This window comes from Oncorhynchus mykiss, chromosome 9 (assembly GCF_057628025.1).
Source record: "Oncorhynchus mykiss isolate SJ-2025 chromosome 9, ASM5762802v1, whole genome shotgun sequence".
Lineage (NCBI taxonomy): Eukaryota > Metazoa > Chordata > Actinopteri > Salmoniformes > Salmonidae > Oncorhynchus > Oncorhynchus mykiss.
The window spans coordinates 11,703,475-11,721,997 of record NC_143030.1 but is presented as its reverse complement, the minus strand read 5'-3'; the positions used below and the strand labels follow the sequence as shown (position 1 = coordinate 11,721,997).

The 18,523-nt window shown below is 44.5% G+C and overlaps 1 protein-coding gene across 4 annotated transcripts in view; it reads left to right on the top strand.

Annotated features, from left to right (window-relative positions):
- The window catches only part of phka1a (phosphorylase kinase, alpha 1a (muscle)), a 60,828-nt gene that overhangs the window by 16,844 nt on the left and 25,461 nt on the right, over positions 1–18,523 (top strand). For all 4 annotated transcript variants that reach the window (XR_016483086.1, XM_036987261.2, XM_036987260.2 and 1 more), the window contains exons 7-9: positions 3,754–3,852; positions 4,325–4,471; positions 5,121–5,174. Coding sequence is in view for 3 of the 4 variants with exons in the window: in XM_036987261.2 (XP_036843156.2) it covers positions 3,754–3,852; positions 4,325–4,471; positions 5,121–5,174 (300 nt within the window). In the remaining variant the exon portion in view is untranslated. The remainder of the gene's footprint in view (positions 1–3,753; positions 3,853–4,324; positions 4,472–5,120; positions 5,175–18,523) is intronic.

Genomic DNA, 18,523 nt, shown 5'->3' with positions numbered 1-18,523 from the left:
TGTACTGGGTAGAGAGGAACCGGGCTCTGAGGGGTGGACTGTCCTCTACTGTCTGTACTGGGTAGAGAGGAACCGGGCTCTGAGGGGTGGACTGTCCTCTACTGTCTGTACTGGGTAGAGAGGAACCGGGCTCTGAGGGGTGGACTGTTCTCTACTGTCTGTAGTGGGTAGAGAGGAACAGGGCTCTGAGGGGTGGACTGTCCTCTACTGTCTGTACTGGGTAGAGAGGAACCGCGCTCTGAGGGGTGGACTGTCCTGTACTGGGTAGAGAGGAACCGGGCTCTGAGGGGTGGACTGTCCTCTACTGTCTGTACTGGGTAGAGAGGAACCGGGCTCTGAGGGGTGGACTGTCCTCTACTGTCTGTACTGGGTAGAGAGGAACCGGGCTCTGAGGGGTGGACTGTCCTCTACTGTCTGTACTGGGTAGAGAGGAACCGGGCTCTGAGGGGTGGACTGTCCTCTACTGTCTGTACTGGGTAGAGAGGAACCGGGCTCTGAGGGGTGGACTGTCCTCTACTGTCTGTACTGGGTAGAGAGGAACCGGGCTTTGAGGGGTGGTCAGTCCTCTACTGTCTGTACTGGGTAGAGAGGAACCGGGCTCTGAGGGGTGGTCAGTCCTCTACTGTCTGTACTGGGTAGAGAGGAACCGGGCTCTGAGGGGTGGACTGTCCTCTACTGTCTGTACTGGGTAGAGAGGAACCGGGCTCTGAGGGGTGGACTGTCCTCTACTGTCTGTACTGGGTAGAGAGGAACCGGGCTCTGAGGGGTGGACTGTCCTGTACTGGGTAGAGAGGAACCGGGCTCTGAGGGGTGGACTGTCCTCTACTGTCTGTACTGGGTAGAGAGGAACCGGGCTCTGAGGGGTGGACTGTCCTCTACTGTCTGTACTGGGTAGAGAGGAACCGGGCTTTGAGGGGTGGTCAGTCCTCTACTGTCTGTACTGGGTAGAGAGGAACCGGGCTCTGAGGGGTGGACTGTCCTCTACTGTCTGTACTGGGTAGAGAGGAACCGGGCTTTGAGGGGTGGTCAGTCCTCTACTGTCTGTACTGGGTAGAGAGGAACCGGGCTCTGAGGGGTGGACTGTCCTCTCTCACTCTCACTCCTTTTTCACCCCTTCTTATGTGTCTGGCATGCTGCCATGAAAGAGATTAAGGCCGATCCTCTCACAGACACACACACACACAGACACACACACACACACACACACACACAGACACACACACACACACACAAAGCAGCTGAGAATGTGTTCATGGTGGACAGAGGGTGGGTTTCACACACACATTTGTCTGTCATTGGTATATGCCTTTGATTGTGTTCGCCTAGTATCATGTTGTAAGCGTTGGTCACTGGAGTTTCCAAGAATATAAATAGATTAATACTACTGACTGTTTCTATTGGATATTCCTAGAAACCAGCAGCGTAATGTGCCATTTCTTGTTACCATATAAGTGACATGTAGTTTTCCATTTTGTTTCAATGTCTTACACCAGCCATCTGTCACCATCCTTCGGTTTCTACAGTTTGTCATTTCCACCCCAAAAAAACGGTGATGATGGTTTGTTGTATCTGATATGTCGTTGTATTGACAGTCTTACGACCTGACGTAGCCCTTATGACAGGGCATTGTATTCCTTATGACAGGGCATTGTATTCCTTATGACAGGGCAATGTATTCCTTATGACAGGGCATTGTAGTCCTTATGACAGGGCATTGTAGTCCTTATGACAGGGCATTGTATTCCTTATGACAGGGCATTGTATTCCTTATGACAGGGCATTGTAGTCCTTATGACAGGGCATTGTAGTCCTTATGACAGGGCATTGTAGTCCTTATGACAGGGCATTGTAGTCCTTATGACAGGGCATTGTAGTCCTTATGACAGGGCAATGTAGTCCTCATGACAGGGCATTGTAGTCCTTATGACAGGGCATTGTAGTCCTTATGACAGGGCAATGTATTCCTTATGACAGGGCATTGTAGTCCTTATGACAGGGCATTGTAGTCCTTATGACAGGGCATTGTATTCCTTATGACAGGGCATTGTAGTCCTCATGACAGGGCATTGTAGTCCTCATGACAGGGCATTGTAGTCCTCATGACAGGGCATTGTAGTCCTTATGACAGGGCATTGTAGTCCTCATGACAGGGCATTGTAGTCCTTATGACAGGGCATTGTAGTCCTTATGACAGGGCATTGTAGTCCTTATGACAGGGCATTGTATTCCTTATGACAGGGCATTGTATTCCTTATGACAGGGCATTGTATTCCTTATGACAGGGCATTGTAGTCCTTATGACAGGGCATTGTAGTCCTTATGACAGGGCATTGTAGTCCTTATGACAGGGCATTGTATTCCTTATGACAGGGCATTGTATTCCTTATGACAGGGCAATGTATTCCTTATGACAGGGCATTGTATTCCTTATGACAGGGCATTGTAGTCCTTATGACAGGGCATTGTAGTCCTAATGACAGGGCATTGTAGTCCTCATGACAGGGCATTGTAGTCCTTATGACAGGGCATTGTAGTCCTTATGACAGGGCATTGTATTCCTTATGAAGATGTAGGATGGTTAGGCAGTATACCGTATATACCGGAATCCGGGGTATTTTTGAATATGCAATATTATGATTCGCAATATAATTTGGATATTTGTGCTTTTTAAATAAATGCCCTCCGTCAACTTGTGCTCTAGGTAAAATATCTAAGCTTACCGGTAGTCAACCGGTAGTTAAACGGTAGTTAGTTAATTTCCGGTAGTTAGTTAATTTCCGGTAGTTAGTTAATTTCACCTGTTTTGATTATTTTTCATTTTGAAGCTTACCGGTAGTTAAACGGTAGTTAGTTAATTTCCGGTAGTTAGTTAATTTCACCTGTTTTTGATTATTTTTCATTATGAAGCTTACCGGTAGTTAAACGGTAGTTAGTTAATTTCCGGTAGTTAGTTAATTTCACCTGTTTTTGATTATTTTTCATTATGAAGCTTACCGGTAGTTCCTCACAACAGTTGATAGAGCTGTTGCTTCATAAGGTGAGTCACTCCTACTGAGTAACTGAATTGAGGTGATCAACTATACGGTATAATCTTACATTAAGTTAACTTGCCAAGATGTGCCAAATTTAAATAAATTCTCTCCAGCTGTGTTTTTGGTTTACTAACTTGCTAGCCAAGAGGCCAGCTTGCGAGAGAAAAGTTTATTGAATCTTGGTAACAGCAGAGAAGCCCCGTCTGGATCAAGAGCCTGTCAGCATTTTGCTGCAAACTGTGAGGAGCTAACTTTATAACTTTATGAGCAGGGTTGTCTGTACATGCAATTAGTTTATGTTCGCTTGCGCTCGTTAGCATTTACCTAGCATCCGCAATGGGAATTCTTTAGTACCTGTTAGCATTTACCTAGCATCTGCTATGTGAATTCCTTAGTACCTGTTATCATTTACCTAGCATCTGCTATGGGAATTCCTTAGTACCTGTTAGCATTTTTTTGCCGCTCAGTTATGTGCACCACCAGTAATACCGTATACTCAGTATGGCACTGGCACGGTATGAAAATCTGGACCAACCGTTATGTAGTCTTTATTATAGGGTTATGTAGCTCTTATGGTGTTACGAGCCCTTACAAAAATATTATGTAGCCCTTGTGACAGGGTTAAATAACCCGTGTGGAGGTGTTGAGCAGCCCGTGTGGAGGTGTTATGTAGTCCTTATGAAGGTGTTATGTAGTCCTTATGAAGGTGTTATGTCCACAGGCAGCTCTGGAGGCCCTGGATGAACTGAACCTGTTTGGAGCCGGAGGAGGACCAGGGTCTGTAGTGCACGCTCTGGCTGACGATATACAGCACTGTCAGGTACACACACACACACACACACACACACATGCACGTATAGACACACATAATATACATTTCAATTAGTTTTGTCTAAGTTTTCCGTTATCCTTTATCAGAGTTAATAAACAAAAGTGAAAATTAAAATTAACAGTAAATATTACACTTAATAAGTTCCAAAACAATAAAGACATTTCAAATGTCATATTATGTCTATATACAATGTTGTAATGATGTGCAGATACAAAAGGGAAAATAAATAAACATAAATATGGGTTGTATTTACAATGGTGTTTGTTCTTCACTGGTTGCCCTTTTCTTGTGGCAACAGGTCACAAATCCTGCTGCTGTGATGTCACACTGTGATATTTCACCCAGTAGATATGGGAGTTTATTAAAATTGGATTTGTTTTAGAATTCTTTGTGGATCTGTGTAATCTGTGGGAAATATGTGTCTCTAATATTCTCTCTCCCTCTCCCTCTCTCTCCTCAGTCCATCCTCAACTCCATGCTTCCCAGGGCATCTATGTCTAAAGAGGTGGATGCAGGTGTTCTGTCCATCATCTCGTACCCGGCCTTCGCTGTAGAGGACATCTCTATAGTCAACATCACCAAGGAGAAGATCATATCCAAACTACAGGTCAGGACACTGTTATGTCGCCCTTATGACAGGGCTATGCAGTGTTTTGTCACCCTTATGACAGGGCTATGCAGTGCTATGTCACCCTTATGATAGGGCTATGCAGTGTTTTGTCACCCTTAGGACAGGGCTATGCAGTGTTTTGTCACCCTTATGACAGGGCTATGCAGTGTTATGTCACCCTTATGATAGGGCTATGCAGTGTTTTGTCACCCTTATGACAGAGCTATGCAGTGTTATGCCGTGTTATTTAACCCTTATGGCAGGGAAAATGGCATATATTATATGTATTGGTATGTATCCCTTATGACAGGCTTATGCAGTGTTATGTAATATAATGGAACCCTTATGACAGGGCTATGCAGTGTTATGTACTTTAATGTAACCCTTATGACAGGGTTATGTAGTCCATAGAAAACAACACCAAGAAGAAGATGGTATCTGAACTGCAGGTCAGGGTCAGCCAGTGTCTCTCCTAGATTATTATTGGTTAAGTTTGTCCCCTTCGTTTGATTTCCACGTGGGGCTCAAATCAACATTCAGGCCCTTTGTTATTTAAGTTGTCAATTTAAATCAAAGTCAAACTCTATTAGGCAGAGTTTGGCTGAGCATGTTTACATTTTTCATCGCTCTCTTTCTCTTTTCTCAGGGTCGATATGGATGCTGTAGGTTTCTCAGGGATGGACACAAAACGCCTAAAGAGGTAAAAACATGCTCTCTCTCTCCATCTTTCTCTCTCTTTCTCTCTCTCTCTCTCTTTCTCTCTCTCTCTCTCTTTCTCTCTCTCTCTCTCTCTCTCTCTCACTCTCCATCTTTCTCTCACTCTCTCTTCATCTTTCTCACTCTCTCCATCTTTCTCTCTCTCCATCTTTCTCTCTCTCTCTCCATCTTTCTCTCTTTCTCTCTCTCCATCTTTCTCTCTCTCTCTCCATCTTTCTCTCTCTCTCTCCATCTTTCTCTCTCCCTCCATCTTTCTCTCTGTTCCCCTCACTCCCTCCCTCCCTCTCCTCCCTCCCTCCCTCCACATGTTTATTTATTTAACCGTTATTTATATCTCACCACCCACCAGTCATAGTCACTTCTACATTTGATTAAATGCGTCTGCAGTCATGGGATGTGTTCAGACTATGGTCTTTATCAGAGGAACAGCACCTATCCATCGTAGTAAGAATCTGTTATGTGCATTAATGTGGTATCTTTATTTGTGTGGAAACACTTCACCATTAATATTATTATTATTATTATTATTATTTTATTTTTTTTATAGCTGGGACTCAACTATCCCAAATGCAGATCTTTTTAAAATCACTGAAATATGTATTCATCAGAACCCGAGTTTTGAGCTTTTAAAGTTAAAAACGAAGAAAACAATTCAAAAATTCCTTTACGTTTTTTTCAAATTGCATTGAGTCATGAAAAGAACAACACCATTCAGCTTGGTTGTTGTCACTATATTTATAATCGGTATTGTTTGTATTAAATAATCATTACTAGAAGTAATTATCACACTGTACAATAATATGCATATACTGTACCTTGCTTGCTCCTTGTTGAATATGCTCTCTCATCTCTCCATCCATGATGAGGTGACAGACGATCGTTGGGACCACTTAAAACAATCCTTGATTACCAGTATTTCAGAGCATACTGGCAGTTTTATTGACAATTTTGGCAGCTTTTTCTCAAAGTATTGACAACTGACTAGCTAAGTCAAACAACAAACAACATATCGCTATTTATCTGAGAAGTCAGCTGTCGGCTTCAACGATGATTGATGACTAACTAGAAAATGGGAAGACTGTGTTACTATTAGGAGCCCAATCTCAATCCAAATTCACACCCCTTCTCGCCTGTGTACTCGTTCACACCCCCTCAAAGATTAAAATCGGTGGATTGTTGTAACTATTGGTAGACAATTGATCTACAATTCACATGCTTTTCCATCTGTGAGGGGAGTGAAGGCACTTGGCCACGGATATCAAGAAACGCCTCGAAATGAAAGAGCTAACAAACGACAGCAAGATGCCTCACTTCCAACAAGTTAAGAATAAGATATTGATTGCTTTTGCTACCTAAAATAAAATAAAAATTCAGAACTTGTGAAATTACTGCAATAATGTTAATATATTTTGAGCACTTTTCATGTAATTTTGGCCAGCTAATACCCACTGATCAAACCGCATCGGAAGAAAGTGTGATCCTGTTATGAACGTTATTTCCAGCGTACGACAAAATGACAATCCCATCTACTTGTATTCATAGCTAACTACACTGTTGATTGTAAATGATAACTTTATACTGCTACATTGCTAACTACTTTAGCTAGCTAATTATTCTGTGTCTAAACCAGCCTGATTTAATTGATTTGTAGCATGTTATCTTGAATTGGGTCAAGTCAGCTGCCACACTCGGGTCAGGGAAGTTTGAGCTAGCTTTTTCACGTTGGGCACGCTAGCTAACGTTTAAAAAAAACTTGGATATTAACCATTTCCCTCAAGTAAACATACAATATAATTTACATTACCCTTAAAGTAAAGGGTTTAAAGTATCAAAAATAACTAAAATCTAGATTTCCACAAGGACTGATTTTCGTAGCATTTTGGATTTTTCCAACAATGAGTCGGTGCGACATCCACAGGTTCTCATGTCGCCTCACATCTCCTCAGAAAAATTATTCTGGAACTGTACTTTGTTTTATGGCCCTCCTTTTCATCCATCTCCTATTGTTCTCTCTCCATAATTCTGTGGTTCTGTTCCCTCCCTCCTTTTCATCCATCTCCTATTGTTCTCTCTCCATAATTCTGTGGCTCTGTTCCCTCCCTCCTTTTAATCCATCTCCTATTGTTCTCTCTCCATAATTCTGTGGTTCTGTTCCCTCCCTCCTTTTCATCCATCTCCTATTGTTCTCTCCATAATTCTGTGGTTCTGTTCCCTCCCTCCTTTTCATCCATCTCCTATTGTTCTCTCTCCATAATTCTGTGGCTCTGTTCCCTCCCTCCTCTTCATCCATCTCCTATTGTTCTCTCTCCATAATTCTGTGGCTCTGTTCCCTCCCTCCTTTTCATCCATCTCCTATTGTTCTCTCCATAATTCTGTGGCTCTGTTCCCTCCCTCCTCTTCATCCGTCTCCTATTGTTCTCTCCATAATTCTGTGGCTCTGTTCCCTCCCTCCTCTTCATCCATCCATCTCCTATTGTTCTCTCTCCATAATTCTGTGGTTCTGTTCCCTCCCTCCTCTTCATCCATCCATCTCCTATTGTTCTCTCTCCATAATCTGTGGTTCTGTTCCCTCCCTCCTCTTCATCCATCCATCTCCTATTGTTCTTTCCATAATCTGTGGTTCTGTTCCCTCCCTCCTCTTCATCCATCTATCTCCTATTGTTCTCTCTCCATAATTCTGTGGTTCTGTTCCCTCCCTCCTCTTCATCCATCCATCTCCTATTGTTCTCTCTCCATAATCTGTGGTTCTGTTCCCTCCCTCCTTTTGATCCGTCCATCTCCTATTGTTCTCTCCATAATCTGTGGTTCTGTTCCCTCCCTCCTTTTCATCCGTCTATCTGCTATTGTTCTCTCTCCATAATCTGTGGTTCTGTTCCCTCCCTCCTTTTCATCCATCTCCTATTGTTCTCTCTCCATAATTCTGTGGTTCTGTTCCCTCCCTCCTTTTCATCCATCTCCTATTGTTCTCTCTCCATAATTCTGTGGTTCTGTTCCCTCCCTCCTTTTCATCCGTCTCCTATTGTTCTCTCCATAATCTGTGGTTCAGTTCCCTCCCTCCTTTTCAGCCATCTCCTATTGTTCTCTCTCCATAATTCTGTGGTTCTGTTCCCTCCCTCCTTTTCATCCATCTCCTATTGTTCTCTCCATAATCTGTGGTTCTGTTCCCTCCCTCCTCTTCATCCATCCATCTCCTATTGTTCTCTCCATAATCTGTGGTTCAGTTCCCTCCCTCCTTTTCAGCCATCTCCTATTGTTCTCTCCATAATCTGTGGTTCTGTTCCCTCCCTCCTTTTCATCCATCTCCTATTGTTCTTTCCATAATCTGTGGTTCTGTTCCCTCCCTCCTTTTCATCCGTCCATCTCCTATTGTTCTTTCCATAATCTGTGGTTCTGTTCCCTCCCTCCTTTTCATCCATCTCCTATTGTTCTCTCCATAATTCTGTGGCTCTGTTCCCTCCCTCCTTTTCATCCATCTCCTATTGTTCTCTCTCCATAATTCTGTGGCTCTGTTCCCTCCCTCCTTTTCATCCATCTCCTATTGTTCTCTCCATAATTCTGTGGCTCTGTTCCCTCCCTCCTTTTCATCCATCTCCTATTGTTCTCTCTCCATAATTCTGTGGTTCTGTTCCCTCCCTCCTTTTCATCCATCTCCTATTGTTCTCTCCATAATTCTGTGGCTCTGTTCCCTCCCTCCTTTTCATCCATCTCCTATTGTTCTCTCTCCATAATTCTGTGGCTCTGTTCCCTCCCTCCTTTTCATCCATCTCCTATTGTTCTCTCTCCATAATTCTGTGGTTCTGTTCCCTCCCTCCTTTTCATCCATCTCCTATTGTTCTCTCCATAATTCTGTGGCTCTGTTCCCTCCCTCCTTTTCATCCATCTCCTATTGTTCTCTCTCCATAATTCTGTGGCTCTGTTCCCTCCCTCCTTTTCATCCATCTCCTATTGTTCTCTCTCCATAATTCTGTGGCTCTGTTCCCTCCCTCCTCTTCATCCATCCATCTCCTATTGTTCTCTCTCCATAATTCTGTGGTTCTGTTCCCTCCCTCCTCTTCATCCATCCATCTCCTATTGTTCTCTCTCCATAATCTGTGGTTCTGTTCCCTCCCTCCTCTTCATCCATCCATCTCCTATTGTTCTCTCCATAATTCTGTGGTTCTGTTCCCTCCCTCCTTTTCATCCGTCTCCTATTGTTCTCTCCATAATCTGTGGTTCAGTTCCCTCCCTCCTTTTCAGCCATCTCCTATTGTTCTCTCTCCATAATTCTGTGGTTCTGTTCCCTCCCTCCTTTTCATCCATCTCCTATTGTTCTCTCCATAATCTGTGGTTCTGTTCCCTCCCTCCTCTTCATCCATCCATCTCCTATTGTTCTCTCCATAATCTGTGGTTCTGTTCCCTCCCTCCTTTTCAGCCATCTCCTATTGTTCTCTCTCCATAATTCTGTGGTTCTGTTCCCTCCCTCCTTTTCATCCATCTCCTATTGTTCTCTCCATAATCTGTGGTTCTGTTCCCTCCCTCCTCTTCATCCATCCATCTCCTATTGTTCTCTCCATAATCTGTGGTTCTGTTCCCTCCCTCCTCTTCATCCATCCATCTCCTATTGTTCTCTCCTTAATCTGTGGTTCAGTTCCCTCCCTCCTTTTCAGCCATCTCCTATTGTTCTCTCCATAATCTGTGGTTCTGTTCCCTCCCTCCTCTTCATCCATCCATCTCCTATTGTTCTCTCCATAATCTGTGGTTCAGTTCCCTCCCTCCTTTTCAGCCATCTCCTATTGTTCTCTCCATAATCTGTGGTTCTGTTCCCTCCCTCCTTTTCATCCATCTCCTATTGTTCTTTCCATAATCTGTGGTTCTGTTCCCTCCCTCCTTTTCATCCGTCCATCTCCTATTGTTCTTTCCATAATCTGTGGTTCTGTTCCCTCCCTCCTTTTCATCCATCTCCTATTGTTCTTTCCATAATCTGTGGTTCTGTTCCCTCCCTCCTTTTCATCCATCTCCTATTGTTCTCTCCATAATTCTGTGGCTCTGTTCCCTCCCTCCTTTTCATCCATCTCCTATTGTTCTCTCTCCATAATTCTGTGGCTCTGTTCCCTCCCTCCTTTTCATCCATCTCCTATTGTTCTCTCCATAATTCTGTGGCTCTGTTCCCTCCCTCCTTTTCATCCATCTCCTATTGTTCTCTCTCCATAATTCTGTGGTTCTGTTCCCTCCCTCCTTTTCATCCATCTCCTATTGTTCTCTCCATAATTCTGTGGCTCTGTTCCCTCCCTCCTTTTCATCCATCTCCTATTGTTCTCTCTCCATAATTCTGTGGCTCTGTTCCCTCCCTCCTTTTCATCCATCTCCTATTGTTCTCTCTCCATAATTCTGTGGTTCTGTTCCCTCCCTCCTTTTCATCCATCTCCTATTGTTCTCTCCATAATTCTGTGGCTCTGTTCCCTCCCTCCTTTTCATCCATCTCCTATTGTTCTCTCTCCATAATTCTGTGGCTCTGTTCCCTCCCTCCTTTTCATCCATCTCCTATTGTTCTCTCTCCATAATTCTGTGGCTCTGTTCCCTCCCTCCTCTTCATCCATCCATCTCCTATTGTTCTCTCTCCATAATTCTCTGGTTCTGTTCCCTCCCTCCTCTTCATCCATCCATCTCCTATTGTTCTCTCTCCATAATCTGTGGTTCTGTTCCCTCCCTCCTCTTCATCCATCCATCTCCTATTGTTCTCTCCATAATTCTGTGGTTCTGTTCCCTCCCTCCTTTTCATCCGTCTCCTATTGTTCTCTCCATAATCTGTGGTTCAGTTCCCTCCCTCCTTTTCAGCCATCTCCTATTGTTCTCTCTCCATAATTCTGTGGCTCTGTTCCCTCCCTCCTTTTCATCCATCTCCTATTGTTCTCTCTCCATAATTCTGTGGCTCTGTTCCCTCCCTCCTTTTCATCCATCTCCTATTGTTCTCTCCATAATTCTGTGGCTCTGTTCCCTCCCTCCTTTTCATCCATCTCCTATTGTTCTCTCTCCATAATTCTGTGGTTCTGTTCCCTCCCTCCTTTTCATCCATCTCCTATTGTTCTCTCCATAATTCTGTGGCTCTGTTCCCTCCCTCCTTTTCATCCATCTCCTATTGTTCTCTCTCCATAATTCTGTGGCTCTGTTCCCTCCCTCCTTTTCATCCATCTCCTATTGTTCTCTCTCCATAATTCTGTGGTTCTGTTCCCTCCCTCCTTTTCATCCATCTCCTATTGTTCTCTCCATAATTCTGTGGCTCTGTTCCCTCCCTCCTTTTCATCCATCTCCTATTGTTCTCTCTCCATAATTCTGTGGCTCTGTTCCCTCCCTCCTTTTCATCCATCTCCTATTGTTCTCTCTCCATAATTCTGTGGCTCTGTTCCCTCCCTCCTCTTCATCCATCCATCTCCTATTGTTCTCTCTCCATAATTCTGTGGTTCTGTTCCCTCCCTCCTCTTCATCCATCCATCTCCTATTGTTCTCTCTCCATAATCTGTGGTTCTGTTCCCTCCCTCCTCTTCATCCATCCATCTCCTATTGTTCTCTCCATAATTCTGTGGTTCTGTTCCCTCCCTCCTTTTCAGCCATCTCCTATTGTTCTCTCTCCATAATTCTGTGGTTCTGTTCCCTCCCTCCTTTTCATCCATCTCCTATTGTTCTCTCCATAATCTGTGGTTCTGTTCCCTCCCTCCTCTTCATCCATCCATCTCCTATTGTTCTCTCCATAATCTGTGGTTCAGTTCCCTCCCTCCTTTTCAGCCATCTCCTATTGTTCTCTCTCCATAATTCTGTGGTTCTGTTCCCTCCCTCCTTTTCATCCATCTCCTATTGTTCTCTCCATAATCTGTGGTTCTGTTCCCTCCCTCCTCTTCATCCATCCATCTCCTATTGTTCTCTCCATAATCTGTGGTTCTGTTCCCTCCCTCCTCTTCATCCATCCATCTCCTATTGTTCTCTCCTTAATCTGTGGTTCAGTTCCCTCCCTCCTTTTCAGCCATCTCCTATTGTTCTCTCCATAATCTGTGGTTCTGTTCCCTCCCTCCTCTTCATCCATCCATCTCCTATTGTTCTCTCCATAATCTGTGGTTCAGTTCCCTCCCTCCTTTTCAGCCATCTCCTATTGTTCTCTCCATAATCTGTGGTTCTGTTCCCTCCCTCCTTTTCATCCATCTCCTATTGTTCTTTCCATAATCTGTGGTTCTGTTCCCTCCCTCCTTTTCATCCATCTCCTATTGTTCTTTCCATAATCTGTGGTTCTGTTCCCTCCCTCCTTTTCATCCATCTCCTATTGTTCTCTCCATAATTCTGTGGCTCTGTTCCCTCCCTCCTTTTCATCCATCTCCTATTGTTCTCTCTCCATAATTCTGTGGCTCTGTTCCCTCCCTCCTTTTCATCCATCTCCTATTGTTCTCTCCATAATTCTGTGGCTCTGTTCCCTCCCTCCTTTTCATCCATCTCCTATTGTTCTCTCTCCATAATTCTGTGGTTCTGTTCCCTCCCTCCTTTTCATCCATCTCCTATTGTTCTCTCCATAATTCTGTGGCTCTGTTCCCTCCCTCCTTTTCATCCATCTCCTATTGTTCTCTCTCCATAATTCTGTGGCTCTGTTCCCTCCCTCCTTTTCATCCATCTCCTATTGTTCTCTCTCCATAATTCTGTGGTTCTGTTCCCTCCCTCCTTTTCATCCATCTCCTATTGTTCTCTCCATAATTCTGTGGCTCTGTTCCCTCCCTCCTTTTCATCCATCTCCTATTGTTCTCTCTCCATAATTCTGTGGCTCTGTTCCCTCCCTCCTTTTCATCCATCTCCTATTGTTCTCTCTCCATAATTCTGTGGCTCTGTTCCCTCCCTCCTCTTCATCCATCCATCTCCTATTGTTCTCTCTCCATAATTCTCTGGTTCTGTTCCCTCCCTCCTCTTCATCCATCCATCTCCTATTGTTCTCTCTCCATAATCTGTGGTTCTGTTCCCTCCCTCCTCTTCATCCATCCATCTCCTATTGTTCTCTCCATAATTCTGTGGTTCTGTTCCCTCCCTCCTTTTCAGCCATCTCCTATTGTTCTCTCTCCATAATTCTGTGGTTCTGTTCCCTCCCTCCTTTTCATCCATCTCCTATTGTTCTCTCCATAATCTGTGGTTCTGTTCCCTCCCTCCTCTTCATCCATCCATCTCCTATTGTTCTCTCCATAATCTGTGGTTCAGTTCCCTCCCTCCTTTTCAGCCATCTCCTATTGTTCTCTCTCCATAATTCTGTGGTTCTGTTCCCTCCCTCCTTTTCATCCATCTCCTATTGTTCTCTCCATAATCTGTGGTTCTGTTCCCTCCCTCCTCTTCATCCATCCATCTCCTATTGTTCTCTCCATAATCTGTGGTTCTGTTCCCTCCCTCCTCTTCATCCATCCATCTCCTATTGTTCTCTCCTTAATCTGTGGTTCAGTTCCCTCCCTCCTTTTCAGCCATCTCCTATTGTTCTCTCCATAATCTGTGGTTCTGTTCCCTCCCTCCTCTTCATCCATCCATCTCCTATTGTTCTCTCCATAATCTGTGGTTCAGTTCCCTCCCTCCTTTTCAGCCATCTCCTATTGTTCTCTCCATAATCTGTGGTTCTGTTCCCTCCCTCCTTTTCATCCATCTCCTATTGTTCTTTCCATAATCTGTGGTTCTGTTCCCTCCCTCCTTTTCATCCATCTCCTATTGTTCTTTCCATAATCTGTGGTTCTGTTCCCTCCCTCCTTTTCATCCATCTCCTATTGTTCTCTCCATAATTCTGTGGCTCTGTTCCCTCCCTCCTTTTCATCCATCTCCTATTGTTCTCTCTCCATAATTCTGTGGCTCTGTTCCCTCCCTCCTTTTCATCCATCTCCTATTGTTCTCTCCATAATTCTGTGGCTCTGTTCCCTCCCTCCTTTTCATCCATCTCCTATTGTTCTCTCTCCATAATTCTGTGGTTCTGTTCCCTCCCTCCTTTTCATCCATCTCCTATTGTTCTCTCCATAATTCTGTGGCTCTGTTCCCTCCCTCCTTTTCATCCATCTCCTATTGTTCTCTCTCCATAATTCTGTGGCTCTGTTCCCTCCCTCCTTTTCATCCATCTCCTATTGTTCTCTCTCCATAATTCTGTGGTTCTGTTCCCTCCCTCCTTTTCATCCATCTCCTATTGTTCTCTCCATAATTCTGTGGCTCTGTTCCCTCCCTCCTTTTCATCCATCTCCTATTGTTCTCTCTCCATAATTCTGTGGCTCTGTTCCCTCCCTCCTTTTCATCCATCTCCTATTGTTCTCTCTCCATAATTCTGTGGCTCTGTTCCCTCCCTCCTCTTCATCCATCCATCTCCTATTGTTCTCTCTCCATAATTCTCTGGTTCTGTTCCCTCCCTCCTCTTCATCCATCCATCTCCTATTGTTCTCTCTCCATAATCTGTGGTTCTGTTCCCTCCCTCCTCTTCATCCATCCATCTCCTATTGTTCTCTCCATAATTCTGTGGTTCTGTTCCCTCCCTCCTTTTCATCCGTCTCCTATTGTTCTCTCCATAATCTGTGGTTCAGTTCCCTCCCTCCTTTTCAGCCATCTCCTATTGTTCTCTCTCCATAATTCTGTGGCTCTGTTCCCTCCCTCCTTTTCATCCATCTCCTATTGTTCTCTCTCCATAATTCTGTGGCTCTGTTCCCTCCCTCCTTTTCATCCATCTCCTATTGTTCTCTCCATAATTCTGTGGCTCTGTTCCCTCCCTCCTTTTCATCCATCTCCTATTGTTCTCTCTCCATAATTCTGTGGTTCTGTTCCCTCCCTCCTTTTCATCCATCTCCTATTGTTCTCTCCATAATTCTGTGGCTCTGTTCCCTCCCTCCTTTTCATCCATCTCCTATTGTTCTCTCTCCATAATTCTGTGGCTCTGTTCCCTCCCTCCTTTTCATCCATCTCCTATTGTTCTCTCTCCATAATTCTGTGGTTCTGTTCCCTCCCTCCTTTTCATCCATCTCCTATTGTTCTCTCCATAATTCTGTGGCTCTGTTCCCTCCCTCCTTTTCATCCATCTCCTATTGTTCTCTCTCCATAATTATGTGGCTCTGTTCCCTCCCTCCTTTTCATCCATCTCCTATTGTTCTCTCTCCATAATTCTGTGGCTCTGTTCCCTCCCTCCTCTTCATCCATCCATCTCCTATTGTTCTCTCTCCATAATTCTGTGGTTCTGTTCCCTCCCTCCTCTTCATCCATCCATCTCCTATTGTTCTCTCTCCATAATCTGTGGTTCTGTTCCCTCCCTCCTCTTCATCCATCCATCTCCTATTGTTCTCTCCATAATTCTGTGGTTCTGTTCCCTCCCTCCTTTTCATCCGTCTCCTATTGTTCTCTCCATAATCTGTGGTTCAGTTCCCTCCCTCCTTTTCAGCCATCTCCTATTGTTCTCTCTCCATAATTCTGTGGTTCTGTTCCCTCCCTCCTTTTCATCCATCTCCTATTGTTCTCTCCATAATCTGTGGTTCTGTTCCCTCCCTCCTCTTCATCCATCCATCTCCTATTGTTCTCTCCATAATCTGTGGTTCAGTTCCCTCCCTCCTTTTCAGCCATCTCCTATTGTTCTCTCTCCATAATTCTGTGGTTCTGTTCCCTCCCTCCTTTTCATCCATCTCCTATTGTTCTCTCCATAATCTGTGGTTCTGTTCCCTCCCTCCTCTTCATCCATCCATCTCCTATTGTTCTCTCCATAATCTGTGGTTCTGTTCCCTCCCTCCTCTTCATCCATCCATCTCCTATTGTTCTCTCCTTAATCTGTGGTTCAGTTCCCTCCCTCCTTTTCAGCCATCTCCTATTGTTCTCTCCATAATCTGTGGTTCTGTTCCCTCCCTCCTCTTCATCCATCCATCTCCTATTGTTCTCTCCATAATCTGTGGTTCAGTTCCCTCCCTCCTTTTCAGCCATCTCCTATTGTTCTCTCCATAATCTGTGGTTCTGTTCCCTCCCTCCTTTTCATCCATCTCCTATTGTTCTTTCCATAATCTGTGGTTCTGTTCCCTCCCTCCTTTTCATCCGTCCATCTCCTATTGTTCTTTCCATAATCTGTGGTTCTGTTCCCTCCCTCCTTTTCATCCATCTCCTATTGTTCTTTCCATAATCTGTGGTTCTGTTCCCTCCCTCCTTTTCATCCATCTCCTATTGTTCTCTCCATAATTCTGTGGCTCTGTTCCCTCCCTCCTTTTCATCCATCTCCTATTGTTCTCTCTCCATAATTCTGTGGCTCTGTTCCCTCCCTCCTTTTCATCCATCTCCTATTGTTCTCTCCATAATTCTGTGGCTCTGTTCCCTCCCTCCTTTTCATCCATCTCCTATTGTTCTCTCTCCATAATTCTGTGGTTCTGTTCCCTCCCTCCTTTTCATCCATCTCCTATTGTTCTCTCCATAATTCTGTGGCTCTGTTCCCTCCCTCCTTTTCATCCATCTCCTATTGTTCTCTCTCCATAATTCTGTGGCTCTGTTCCCTCCCTCCTTTTCATCCATCTCCTATTGTTCTCTCTCCATAATTCTGTGGTTCTGTTCCCTCCCTCCTTTTCATCCATCTCCTATTGTTCTCTCCATAATTCTGTGGCTCTGTTCCCTCCCTCCTTTTCATCCATCTCCTATTGTTCTCTCTCCATAATTCTGTGGCTCTGTTCCCTCCCTCCTTTTCATCCATCTCCTATTGTTCTCTCTCCATAATTCTGTGGCTCTGTTCCCTCCCTCCTCTTCATCCATCCATCTCCTATTGTTCTCTCTCCATAATTCTCTGGTTCTGTTCCCTCCCTCCTCTTCATCCATCCATCTCCTATTGTTCTCTCTCCATAATCTGTGGTTCTGTTCCCTCCCTCCTCTTCATCCATCCATCTCCTATTGTTCTCTCCATAATTCTGTGGTTCTGTTCCCTCCCTCCTTTTCATCCGTCTCCTATTGTTCTCTCCATAATCTGTGGTTCAGTTCCCTCCCTCCTTTTCAGCCATCTCCTATTGTTCTCTCTCCATAATTCTGTGGTTCTGTTCCCTCCCTCCTTTTCATCCATCTCCTATTGTTCTCTCCATAATCTGTGGTTCTGTTCCCTCCCTCCTCTTCATCCATCCATCTCCTATTGTTCTCTCCATAATCTGTGGTTCTGTTCCCTCCCTCCTCTTCATCCATCCATCTCCTATTGTTCTCTCCATAATCTGTGGTTCAGTTCCCTCCCTCCTTTTCAGCCATCTCCTATTGTTCTCTCCATAATCTGTGGTTCTGTTCCCTCCCTCCTCTTCATCCATCCATCTCCTATTGTTCTCTCCATAATCTGTGGTTCAGTTCCCTCCCTCCTTTTCAGCCATCTCCTATTGTTCTCTCCATAATCTGTGGTTCTGTTCCCTCCCTCCTTTTCATCCATCTCCTATTGTTCTTTCCATAATCTGTGGTTCTGTTCCCTCCCTCCTTTTCATCCATCTCCTATTGTTCTTTCCATAGTCTGTGGTTCTGTTCCCTCCCTCCTTTTCATCCATCTCCTATTGTTCTCTCCATAATTCTGTGGCTCTGTTCCCTCCCTCCTTTTCATCCATCTCCTATTGTTCTCTCTCCATAATTCTGTGGCTCTGTTCCCTCCCTCCTTTTCATCCATCTCCTATTGTTCTCTCCATAATTCTGTGGCTCTGTTCCCTCCCTCCTTTTCATCCATCTCCTATTGTTCTCTCTCCATAATTCTGTGGTTCTGTTCCCTCCCTCCTTTTCATCCATCTCCTATTGTTCTCTCCATAATTCTGTGGCTCTGTTCCCTCCCTCCTTTTCATCCATCTCCTATTGTTCTCTCTCCATAATTCTGTGGCTCTGTTCCCTCCCTCCTTTTCATCCATCTCCTATTGTTCTCTCTCCATAATTCTGTGGTTCTGTTCCCTCCCTCCTTTTCATCCATCTCCTATTGTTCTCTCCATAATTCTGTGGCTCTGTTCCCTCCCTCCTTTTCATCCATCTCCTATTGTTCTCTCCATAATTCTGTGGCTCTGTTCCCTCCCTCCTTTTCATCCATCTCCTATTGTTCTCTCTCCATAATTCTGTGGCTCTGTTCCCTCCCTCCTTTTCATCCATCTCCTATTGTTCTCTCCATAATTCTGTGGCTCTGTTCCCTCCCTCCTTTTCATCCATCTCCTATTGTTCTCTCTCCATAATTCTGTGGCTCTGTTCCCTCCCTCCTTTTCATCCATCTCCTATTGTTCTCTCCATAATTCTGTGGCTCTGTTCCCTCCCTCCTTTTCATCCATCTCCTATTGTTCTCTCCATAATTCTGTGGCTCTGTTCCCTCCCTCCTTTTCATCCATCTCCTATTGTTCTCTCTCCATAATTCTGTGG